The sequence below is a fragment of the Scardinius erythrophthalmus genome, assembly GCF_964197995.2.
Source record: "Scardinius erythrophthalmus genome assembly, chromosome: 21".
In the NCBI taxonomy this organism is placed as follows: domain Eukaryota; kingdom Metazoa; phylum Chordata; class Actinopteri; order Cypriniformes; family Leuciscidae; genus Scardinius; species Scardinius erythrophthalmus.
In genome coordinates this window covers 15,428,438-15,441,873 of record NC_138241.1, presented here as the reverse complement: position 1 = coordinate 15,441,873, position 13,436 = coordinate 15,428,438, and the positions used below count along the sequence as shown (strand labels likewise).

The 13,436-nt window shown below is 39.4% G+C and overlaps 1 protein-coding gene across 1 annotated transcript in view; it reads right to left on the bottom strand.

Annotated features, from left to right (window-relative positions):
- Positions 1–13,436, bottom strand: part of eys (eyes shut homolog) — a gene marked incomplete at both ends in the record, with an annotated part of 268,937 nt that overhangs the window by 159,310 nt on the left and 96,191 nt on the right. Inside the window, one exon of the mRNA XM_081351375.1 lies at positions 3,249–3,370. Coding sequence (XP_081207501.1) covers positions 3,249–3,370 — 122 coding nt within the window. The remainder of the gene's footprint in view (positions 1–3,248; positions 3,371–13,436) is intronic.

Genomic DNA, 13,436 nt, shown 5'->3' with positions numbered 1-13,436 from the left:
AACTTCATGCATCCTTGCTGAATAAAAACTATTAATTTCTTTCTTTCTTTTAGAAAAACAAAACAAAAAAACATTACTTATCCATGCTGCCAAGATTTGTGTGAGGAAAATACCCAAATTTACACTACACCATTTTCAACTAAAAAGTTATGCGTTTTGAAAACAATGCCGTTATCTTCTCTGTGTAAACTACAAAAATGAGAATTTGTGAAAACATTGACGACATGCGCATTGTGTCTCTTTACAAAGAGACATCGCCAACTACTGGCCTGGCAGCATAATACAGCGAAAACGTAGTCGTTTTCACGGATCCGTGTGAACCAAATGCAACGCACAAGTCCTGAAAAGTGATGACCCCAGGTGGCTGGATGCATTATAGGTCATAAACCCTGCCCTCTCATTGTAACCGAATGGGACGTGAGAGTCAAACTCAATCAAATTACACTTCAAATGGTTTCTGTCATTTTGGGTAGTTTTTATCACACTGATGTAAGTCGAAGTGTTCGTTTTTTAAATAAGTTTGGTTTTAGTACGTTTTTTGATGCTATAAAAACGGGGGTGTGACATCATGATTGACAGCTGTGATTGACAGCTTCTCTAAGCAAAGTACTCACTTAGGCAATAGGCACCAACTTTTTTTGGAACTTCAAGAGGAGATTGGGGCTTTAACTTTAACTTCTATAATTCCATAACTGTTTATTTCACACCAACATAATGAGCTGTCCTGCAGTAAACTGTACTAACGATTCTGCAGGAGTGTGAGCGGGACCTTGATACCGCAGCTCCACTTGACGCTCACTATTGCGCAGACTCGGGTCCCGAGTTCACTACTGCGCAGACTCAGGTCACGAATCAGCGCAAGATTTCAACGCCATAATTGGGCATTGGCGGCTTCACTTTTCTGCAATGGAAGAGAGTGAAGGTGTGACGTCCATCGTTTTGTACAGTCAATGGTGTGAATGGGGATCGTTTTTAACGGGGAACTTTTCTGCTTTTAGTACATCGTTGTCATGTAAACACCCCAAGTTAAAACCTTTTAGGTTTCATGGAAGACAAATTCATAGCTTTAGAAGAACATGAGACCATGATGACAGAATTTTCACAAGAATGGAGTCTTGAAATCCTTTGGAATTCCATTGTGTGAAATTACTGGGCAAAATGATATTGTACTATTAAAATATTCATTCATGTCCAGACCGACTGACAGTCCTGGCACACAGTGACCTTGCAGCATAAAAGCAAATTCCCCCAGGGGCAGACTCCGATTTGGCTTAGCCCTGTGGTGCTTTTTACTAATGAATGTCATACGTCTCTGGAAATCCCTTTTTGTTCCTTTTAGACCAGTATTACAATGTGTGCCATGAACTAAATTCTTATAAATTAAACCTTCTACTTAATTTCAGGGGGAAAAAAACAAACAAACACACAGTGGCTATTTTAAAGAAGCCAGGAATGCAACAGGTGTTAAAAATAAAATGAGCAATGAGTCATAAATAGTAAATGCAAATGTAAATCTCATTCTCATTATAATCAAAACATGGCAGCCCATGAAATACAGTATATTATTGACACAAAATATAATAATAATAAAAAAATGGACTTCATCCTGTCTTAAAGGCCCCTTTAAAATAGCTTGACATGCACAATTTTCTGTCCAGTTGATGTATTTCCTGTCAAAAGAACAGGGCATATCAAATGGATTCTCTCTCTCTCTTTTAAATAAGTCAATAAGCTTAGTTTACATCACATGAATATGAATATGAAATCCATATATCTGCTAAGTTAGAATAGTCAACTACACTAGCAATGCTTATAAACATGGACTATGAGCCAGGAATCTCCAAATGTTTCCTTTAAAAGCTATGCAAACTCTGAACAAAATACAGTTTTACTTCGTTTTGGCATTCATAGTCATAACTGAATCACTGTTGGGAGATTTCTGGACAGCTGAGGGGATTTATAGGTTAATTGCACTATTGGACTGAGAAACATTAAATCCCAGACAGCTGAAAGTAGGACACTGGGAGGTTAGAGCAGTGAGCTGGGATTATATTTACCAGAGTGAATCCCAGAGAGTGCTGGAGGTATCTGCATTCCACTTGGTGGCAGTGATCTTACAGCTGTACTGCCAATCCCTGTCTTAAACACATCACTCTTTCCTTCCAGTCTATTTTCTTCCCTCAGTCTCTCTCGACTCACTCCGCTGCCATTAGCAAGAGGGCACATCAGATGAAACAGAAGCAACAGCTTTTTTCTTAAGAGAGTCACCGATTGAGAGAAACCTCCTCCTGCTGTGCTCTATTGATTGATTCATTTGTTTTACCTGCCATCTGCAATTCATTATCTTTCACATTTGTGAGAGCACAGTCTGTCTCTACGTGACGAGAGAATAGGTGACTAAATTCTGTGATACTTTTCAAATATTTTTTTCTGATGCAAAACAAAATTTTTGTTTTTGTTTGGACTTATTATGCAAAATTCACTTTTACATGCTGTTTGGACATAAATGTGTTTTGGCAATGTGTGTACACAACCACACAATAGTGATAAAAATCCACTCACTCCTTTTTTTATTTAATCAGGCAAGGATTGGTCATTCTCTGATTTGTTGCCTGTCTGGCCATTACATTTTAGCACCATATCGTTCCACATTACACTCTTTTGGCACCCCAATTTGGAGGTTAAATCTTCCTTATTAACCAATTCCAACTTAAAATTGGAAACCTAGAGATAAAAGTCTAAAAAAATGAATAAATAAAAAACAATGAACAAATGTAAAGATAACCCAGGATTAAGCGTTATACGTGAACAACCCTACAGATGCAACTATGATAAATTTCCATTTACATCACATTTATTCATTTAGCAGACAATTTAACCCGAAGTAACTTACAAAAAGGAAAACAACAAAGCAATTCATCTTAATGAGGCAATAGCATAAGAAGTGCTAACTATACAAGGTTTAACATTGCCTAGAGCAGTACAGGCTAGAACGGGTAGGAAATGGTTAAAGTGAATGGAAGAATTTATTTTTTAAAAAGAGCCATCACCAGCAAGTAATGGGAAGAGATGTGTTTTTAGCCATTAAATAAATAAAATAAATGAACAAAATCTACATAAACCTGACAACCTCATTAATCAACATGTAGGTAGGTTGTTGGACAACTAGTCGACCGCGTGACACATCTCTAGCCTGTCTATTCATCCAGATTGTGTGTGCTCCATCAAGCTGTATTTTTGCAACCCACCTGTAAGTGTTGAGGAGGTCTACGCAGGTGCCGTTGTTTTTACAGGGGTTTGATGAACATTCATTGGTCTCCCACTGACAGAACTCCCCCTCCCAGCCGGGTACACAGAGGCAGTTATAACTCTGAAATGCAAATGAAGACAGCCAATGAAAAGATAATATACAGCAGTGTAACTACAGTATTTCATCTAACCCTTGCCTTGACCTATAGATAAATACAGAATATTCTGCCAACGAACACATGGTTCACCTGAAAATGACTTTATTAAAACATTCATTGTAAATAAACAGAATAACAGATGCCAGCAAAGCACTGTAGTGTTAAAGCATTAATACAAATGAAACTCGTGATCATTTGTATGAGATGCCAAAAGTACTTGGCCAGTATGTAAATGTACCACAACATATACTATACTGTGCACTACCATTCAAATGTTCAGGGTCAGTAAGAATTTTTTCTTATATTCAGCAAGAATGCATTACATTTATCAAAAGTGTCAGTAAGATATTTATAATGCTACAAAAGATTTCTAAAAAAATGCTGTTCTTTTAAACTTTTTATTCATCAAAGATGAAAGAAATGTACCACAAAAATATTGTGCATAATATTTAGCAGCACAACTGTTTTCAACATTGATAATAATAAGAAATGTTTCATGAGCATCAAATCAGCATATTAGAATGATTTCTGAAAGATCACGTGACACTGAAGACTGGAGAAATTATGCTAAATTTCAGCTTTGCCATTTTTAAAATGTATTAAAATAGAACAAATAGTTTATTTGAAACTATAGGCCTAATAATTTTTCACAATATTACCTTTTTTAAATCAAATAAATGCAACATTGGAGAACATAAGTATAATATATTATATACCAAATAATATTACCGACCCCATACTTTTGAAAGGTAGCGTATATATTTTTAAAATATTTATTTATTACACTCAGTTATATTACAGTATAGATTATACTGGGTTTTTTTTAATGAGAAAAAAAAAATTAAATAGGGGAAAATATCAGATCTAATAACAAAAGCATAAAACTAAAAAATCAAAGCACATGCTTCTGTATACGTGTAGTGTTTTGCACTAACCTTCCCTATGGGGATTAATATAGGCTACTGTATGTGTACTTTCTAATCCATTTCTCTTTCTCTGAATAAATGCATACACAAAAGGCATAATTTGTAGTTAAGGTGTATATTATAATTTGTACTGAGGCCAATCTGTGGGCAGCTTCAACTCTCAAACCACCTACTATTAACTCCAAATGTAGCATGGTTTTCAAAGTTGTTATCTTTACGGAAGAGCAACCATTGCTATGCAAATCCACTCTCTTAACCACCCACTACTGCGCATCAGATATTCAGGCATGTCTTTAAAGGCATGCAAACTATTAATTCTGGCATAAATTACTAAAGAAATCTGCATGAACCACACATTTCAAAGAGAAATATTCAGAATTACACCCCATGCTCCGAAATAAACAGCACTTGAAGTGGATGAATGCATGCTCCCTACTTAGTGCTCAAGCAGAAGATACAACTGTAAATGCATTTTCTTTTTTTTTCTTTAGACATGCTGTCCTTTCCATCTCAGTAAGTTTACGAATGTCTCTCCCCTCCACTTTGCCATTAAAATTTTCATTATGAAAATCAATCACTGCAGGTGCTTTGTTGTTTGTTATTTTGCATGGCAAAAGGTTTGTTCGGTTTTATCCCATGCAATGGAAATGAGTGCAGGTTTGCACAGTCAAGGCATGGTTAAAGTTCTTCATCATGGCTGCCCTGAGGGTTGATCCTGGAGTGCATGCTAATCTGTGCTTCATCCAGACGCAGACACAGTGTTAAGCTCTGCCTAATGTAATTTGAGCACCGCGGGCCTTATTCATAAGACAGAAGAAGCTATGCAGACATAGTGTGATAGATCAGATGCCTCCAGAAGACTTCTGTTTTTCACCCCAGGCTAAGGATAGTATAATCTTATTTAGGCTGCTAAATCATCAGCTGGGATCGTGACTCTCCTGAGAAACCCGGGGTTATGCGGGGTATTTTTATTTTAATAGAAGTAAATAAATAACTACATAAACACTGCCAGGAAGTAAACCGCAATCTGTGAGAGGGATTTCGAAAGCTTGCTCCTGTCTCCACATGAAGTTGGACAAGAAAACTTATTTTTGGGAATGACATAATTGCGACAGAATGAGTTGGTTAGACACGTCTCACATCTACTGTATGCGTGATGTATTACTGAGTAATAGTGCAGTAAATTGCTGCTCTGAAAGACTACTATAAAAAAAATAAACATTCAAATCGCTCATTTCTTAAGGGGCAGCACTGTAACATTACATGCTGCAGTACTGCACTGAAAAACACTGACATTTACTGAAAATTAGGGCTGATGACAAGCAGTGTTGGGAACATTACTTTAAAAAAGTAATTAGTTATAGATACTCACTACTTGTTCCAAAAAGTAACTGAGTTAGTAACTGAATTAGTCTATAATAAAAGTAACTCATTACCAGGGAAAGTAAATATTTGCGTTACTGTTAAAAGAAAAAGTTGCTATAGCCTATAGCTATGTCAAAGAATTTGGAAACACTTTGCAGTTTAAATGTCCTGTATAAACAAAATTACTGAGTATGTTTTTATGTTTTCACTGTTCGATCGCGTCCGCGCCTCACACACAAACACACACACACACACACACACACACACACACACACACACACACACACACACACACACACGCGCGCGCGCACGCACACAAATGTAAACACTTTGCGACTTTTCGATCGCGCCCGCGCCTCTCTCCCTCCCTCTCTCTCTCTCTCTCACACACAAACACACAACACATTCCAGCATTCCAATCTTTACATCGCAGCCTGCTTCAGAGCCATGTTCAGAGCTAAGCCGGGGATACAGATAAAGAACTCGCGTATCTAACAGTAGTTCCGCATTACATTAATTAATTTGCACGCAAGTTTTATTTATTTTTATAATATATTTATATTCTCCGTAAATGTAGGCTATGCACCGAACCGTGACGCCCGCACCGTTTCGGTTCAATACGAATGTAACGTTTCCACCCCAAGTTCTTGCCTTTGTTTGACCTCAATGAATTTGAAGTAGTATATCTCCACCTTGAAAATGCCAACTTTTCATCGGATTGCTCCTGACTCGCCATCTCTGCTGCTTCCTCTTTTTAGCTTGTGTGTGTGTGGCGCGTGTGCTGGCATGTGTGTAAAAACACTGGCTCTGATTGGCTACCATGAAAAACATAACTCTGCCAATCATAATCGCTTACCTCCTCACTAGCTGTGCGAGCCAGGGGTGTGTTCGGATTACACAGTTTATCAGAGAATTTCTAATAGAGTTTATTCAATCAATGCATAGTAACGCACCCCATTTAACGTCCAGTAATGTTAACGGCGTTTTAACGACGGGAAAAGTAATTAGTTAGATTACCCTGTTACTGAAAAAATAACGTCGTTACCTAACGCCGTTCTTTTAAGCGGCGTTATTCCAAACACTGATGACAAGCAATACTATTGATTAAATACATAGGGGCAGATTTACTAACAGCGTGCGCCAGTGCAAACCCTCTTTTGGCATTAAAAAACTACTGTCAGGATTTACTACAGACACACAGTGAAAAATTTGCGCTAAAATGGCGTGGACGGTTATTTTTGTGGCTGACCTTATTGTATATGCATTTGTAGGAATTTCCCTTTCAGACGGAAAATTTATGGGGGAAAATATTTAAATGAATCATGCAAGGTGATTTACTATATACTGGTATTTGCACCAATATTTAACACTCAAAAAAAGCATGCCTTAAACCAGAAGCTAAATTGCACTGCTTTTGGAAGATTGCGTTGGTCATTATGGAAATTATCCAGCTGTAATTCTTTAATTTGCGAGTCGTCAGAAGATCACAACCAGGACTTTACAATCCCATCTACGCTTTTTTTGGAATTGCGCTCTCAAGCTAATTTGCCATGTTTAGTAAATCTGGCCCTTAATGTTTACAATTCAGTAAGAAGTCAAATGGGCTGTTAAAATGAATCACTGAACACTACAGTAACTGCAAACAGATCATCTAAAAAATAAAACTATCGAGTTAATGGAAATTCCAAGAACCACCTGCTAAATATTACAAAATAATGATTAGTAATTGTAACAATAAAAAGTAACTCCAAGACGAATTCATATATTCACAAATTCATTAAAAATAGCTATTACGCATGTTATCTAAAACTACTACTGAACATGACAAAATTAGCAACAACAGTTGTTGGCCATAAGTCAAAAGGTAGAACCATATAAAACATAACTGAACCACAAAACCATTGCTGAACATAATTATGAAGGTGCATTTAAAACTCATTCGAACAACAACTCGAAAAAAAAAACTACACATAAAACATCCTTATGTATTATTGAAAAGTGCGAATTTCTGTCATGTTTTATTGCAACTTGCTATCATAGAATCTATATTATTTATAGAATTATACACTGTGGTACAAACTGATAATCACAAACAATAAATAAATATAAAATGAAACTAATTTACACTAAAACTATCACTATAACTAAACAACACCTAACCAAATGTAAAAAAAAATTGCATTTCATACGAGCAAATAATCTTAATTCTTAAATCTTAACTGAGCCATTCCTCTGAATGTCCACAATATGTGAATAATGTTGGATGAAACTTGGATTGTCAATGTTCTAGGGTTAAGGAAGATGCTACATCAGTGAATTTGACAATTTAAAAAAGATGAGCAGAGGAGACCAGGATTGAGGTGTACAAATGGAGTGATTTGTTATATCTTAAGAGAACACTGAGGACATTGGGCCATTACACACACTTCACAACACCATTAAGCTCAAGGGGAATGTTGCAACAGCACTTTCAACAAAGACAAGTTCAGGAAAAAAAAGATGCTATGGGGATATAAAACAGTGTTGTGATGAGGTTGTGAAGTGAAAAGAGTGAGGAATCATCTAATGTCTCATGTTCCTTTTCCTATAGCTCCAGTGATGCCATGACCATAGATTTGATTGCCAGGGATCATGTGTAGTGATAAAATGTAAAGTGGATAAAAGTAAATTAATAATTGGCATATATTACCAAACTGAATAGACTCTTTGTACATCTATGTTAAAGGAGTCAAATATAAGAGTTCATTGTACTATACAATGACATCTTTGCAAAGAAGCTGTTTTTATTATTGAAGGATGAGGCAGTTAAAAACTATATTGGAAACAACAGCAAAACTGTCGCCCACTAACAAGTGCAGCACAGCTTTGTATCTCATCAAATGCAAAGAGGGTGGTTAGGGGTCTTAGAGGCAAAGGCAGCAAAAGGGGGTTGGAAATGGTCATAAACTAAATTATGGCTGTACAGACAAACAATAAAATAATAAACAATAAAATAACCGGAAATAATAATTCTATATGTACACACAATACCATTCAAAAGTGGGGTCAAAAAGTGGGGAGATTTTTTTAAGTGCCCCTATCATCTTAAAGGTTCCTAAATTTTGTTTTGGCAGCCTCCTACAACAGGTCATTCAAAGGTCATCAAAGGTCAAAAAACGCTTTAATCTTCTCATAATATACATTGCACATAACTACATTTTTTTAATGATTCTCAAATGACTGTCAGTCTGTCTAAATCCCCTCTTTCTGTGAGCTACTCTGCTCTGATTGGCCAGATGGCCCAGTCTGTTGTGATTGGTCTACCGCTTACAGTGCGTGTCGGGAAAAAAACACCCATTACCATGACTGAATTTCAGCTCCGAAGGATTCCTAAAGCTCAGCGATTGTACACACTGTAACAGCAATAACGATGTCGTTGATTTTACCATATCAATCTGAGCGCGAGTCCGATGACAGAACATTGGAATAACTAGTTATTCAATCACAAGGACGACTTGAGCAGGACATTTCTCAGTGATACGCTACTCAGTTTGACGTACATTATGAGATGTTGCAGCTGTAATTCCTCACCATCAGCATTAACAACTGTATGTCCATCAAAAACCGATGTGTATATTTCTAATTTATTGCAGTGCACATGTGGAAACTGGATCAATAACAGCGCATACATTAGCCGAGCATGTGAGTGACCGATATAACATTAAAGCAAATCTTGCTCCATCTTTTATCATTACTCAAAGTCATAAGAAAGTCTCATGGTTCCCTGAGAAGGGGAAGAGACAATGCGTCCGCTAGAGGGCGCTATGGGGAATGCCTCTGGCATGACTGGTGTCTGAAGCATGTGTATAAACCCGACTATGAACTCGATAGTCGATGACGTCACTACAGGTGCGACCATGATTATAAAAAGGAACCTGTGAAATAAGTCATCCACTTGTTGTCTGATGGACACATGCGCAGGAATACCTGAAGCATGGCAAAGGGACACAGCGTCTCGTTCCCCTTCTCAGGGAACCATGGTTACATGCATAACCCGAGACATTCCTTTTCGAATGGGAACTCAGGCTGCGTCCCCTAGAGGGCAAAGCTCAAGAGCTTGGTATTCACAGGAACACCTTTAAGGGAAAATTGTCAGTGGCTAAGGAGGCTCACAGAGAGCCTTACAACCTGGCATTCTACCTGAACTCATGGGATGCCTGTCAAGGAGGCTACATGATAGGACCAGCAGCTTGACACAATATTAGGCAGAGCTCAGGGGAGCTCTAACAGAAATATTCTCCATAGCAAGAGGAGGCCTAGCAATGTTCTGGCTAAGTTCAGTAGCCAAGGAGGCTCACAGAGACCCTAGCAACTTAGCCCCTGGCATAGGACGGAGGACTCAGTACTCCGTCCTCTACACTCAGAACAGCCTAACAAGGAGGCTTCGCAAAGCCTAACAACTCGGATTCGCTATTCAGATGGAGCTCTAGGGAGCGGAGGCCTCAGAAGAATGACTCTCTATAATGAGAGGAGGCCTAACAACGCTCATTTTCAAAAGTAGCAACCAAGGAGGCTCACAGACAGCCTGACAACTTGGCACCACTGCCTACCGACCAACCAGCCCTCTTCGGAGGGGGGAGGGGCATATGTCCTGCCATTCAGGAGTGTTTCTTTTCCCTCTCTCTCAGTCCGTACGGGAAGCGTCTGTTGTTACAATATTGCGACAACAACAGTGGGACCCAAGGCGAGGAACCGCTGTCTGAGCCACATAGAAAGAGAATGAAGCCCGCAGCATGTAACCCTTACCATAAACATGAATTTTAGAAAGTGCATAAAGCGTTAAACACTTGTGCTTACCATAAACATCTAAATGGCAGGATCAGAGCCTTCATGAGGACACCTCAACTAATGTAAAATAGTATTAGAAGCATCGACACATCTCTGTGCTCACGCAAACCCTTCACATTTACTTATTGTGAAAAAAGGATGAATGCAGGCTGAATATGGTTTACCCTACAATCTCTTTGCCTTTAGCATGGAGATCAAAGGGAAAACAGAAGGCTGTTCATAGGGGCGGGACTGTTATGTCGAGGCAGAAATTGCTCGCAAAGTCTGCCATAAGTGATCTCTTCCATCTCTCGTGCCCAGGGGCGCCGTAAAGGGGTGGAAGGTTAGGACGATTCTAAGGGCCCAGGCTGATTTAGGGCCCAGAAGAGCAGACCCCCTTTTTCTCTTCTTATTTCTTTTCTCTTTTTTATACATACATTAAATGTGCTAGGGCCCCTCATGCACTAAAATTGTGTATTTTGTCCGTTTTGACCATAGATTTGATATTTAAAAAACAAATAATGTATTTACTGTTTCAGTCACACCCCTCCCCCTCACAATGGTTCATTCCACCTGCGCTGTCCGAGCTACGATCGCTAGTGTAGCGTCTCTTGCTTATTGCACTTGCTATGATGCAGCGCAGACAGTGACACACGCAGGCATGTCACATCAAAAGTCAGGGCATCAAAAACGGAAAGAAAAGAAGGAAAGAGAAGACAGAGAACGCCGAAGTCGACAGTATGTCACACATTTTTTCAAAAAGAAAGGTAGCTTGCCCTATTCCTGTAATCCAAAACTTTCAGAGTTACTTATTTTTGTTGCTACATGACCTGCTTTTATCTAGCTAGCTTAGTAAAATAATTACTGAATTATGATTTACATCCAACAATAATAACATCTCTGCTGTCTCCGGGTTATCATGTCTCGTAGACACAGATTCAGCGGCTGCTGCACACCCACGTCCCCCTTCCCCCACGTCCCCCGTCCCCGTCTCAGCCGAACAAGGTGAGCCTGAGCGCGAAACTTCACGAAGATTGAAGCCTCTAAACACGTCTTATCTACTGTGTTCGACACATGATGATAACTTTACAAAACAAAAAGTAATCTACACGCTTCAAAAATTACACAATCAGTTTGCCGTGTTTCTAGCTGGTGTTTCCTGATTGAGCAGTTTGACCCAGCTAAAGCTTGTTCATGTAAAGTATATGTCAATATGTGTACATTATGTTCTGTTGTGCTTGCAATTGCAATTGAGATAATAAATGTTCTCCCTTTTATGTAAACAAGTACATATTTGTATATTTTTTTTCTTGTTTTTGTAGGCTTTGTACTCATCTTTAGACATTTTAACTATGTGCTAAGTATCTTTTTTAAAGTATACAGGGCATGTTTATTGGGTTAAATTTTATCTGTAAAAAATGTAGGGGGCCCAGAAATTTTGGTTTCCATAGGGCCCAGAATTTCTGGCGGCACCCCTGCTCGTGCCACCAAACCCATCTCAATCTGTTTGAGGCGCAGGCCATAACTTCCCAAAACTCCTAAATTATATAATGAGTACTACACTCTTTCTGCCCATAATTCCTCAGAATTAGAAACAACTGATTGAACAGTAGCAATATTTGAGCCAATTAAAAAGTGCTCCGCTCACAACTCCTGTACTCGATCCTGACTCCCTCGTGCAAACACTAACTACTATCCCTCAGGAGAGAGCAGAAAGGAAAAAACTCCTTACATGTCTTTTGTAGTCAGTCTTGTGAATTCTAAGAAGCTGGATGCACTAGGTATGATGGAGAGTCGACAGCATTCCACCCAAATGCACGTCCCACATCCCTCGGAAATAAGGCAGGTGCGAACGGAGCCTTTCATTAAGAAAACTTCGCAATGCACGCACTCAGCTCCCTCAAGAGCTAAACGCACGTGCTCCTCACTCATGCACAAAACACACCAGACGCAAAGTGCTTCATGAAACGCTGGGCAAAGTGTTTCTCCATAATATTCGCTCCATAACACATACACAGACAAACAGTCTCCTGAAGACAAGAAAGAGGATGACGTATATTTCACAGGTGCCTTTTTATACTCATGGTCACACCTAAAGTGACGTCATCAGCTGTCGCTGGCCAATGTCAAGTTCATTGTCGTGTTTAGACACATACTTCAGACATCAATCATTCCCCATAGCGCGCTCTAGGGGAAGCAGCACAAAATCCCATTCGAAAGGGAACTGTCACAGTGTCTGGTTTATGTTCTTTGGGTCACCACTAGATGTCCTCCTTCCTCACGGTGTCCAGCACACTCTTGAACTACATTCCCCATGATCCTTGTCTTTTCATTGCACTCAGCTGTCCCTTATCACTGATCATTGCACTCAGCCTGTTTCCCATTATCATTGTCATTCCCTGTGTATAAATACCCTGCCTGTTTAGTGTTTGTTACGGAGTCCTTGTTGTATTTCACGCCACTTCTGTGTCCGTTTCCTGCCTGTTCGTGTCTTGTTTTGGATTGCCTTATCGGATTTTGACCCATGCCTGGACTTGACCATTGCTTTTGGATCACCCTTAATAAATCTCATACTGCTATTGGATCTTCCTTTGTTTCATTAAGTGTGGAACGTGACAGAAGGACTCCGTCAAACAAGAACCAGCAGTATGAGTTCAAACTTCTCTTCCCCAGCCACCGAACTGGAGAGGAGAGAATTTTTTAAGGGAACCCGCCTAGTTATTTTTCGTGGGACCCGGGGTGGTCGCAGAGGAGGAGGTGGTCGAGTGGAGATCCAACAGCACTCTCCACCATGGCCCCCCTTTGACCCTGGGCTCGTGAGGGACGGACCGCAACCACCATCTCGCCGTCGCGGACGGAGAAGAGGGAAAGGGAACACGTCTGCTGATCCAGAGACTGTTCATGTCACGTCAGCCGATCCAGAGACTGTTCA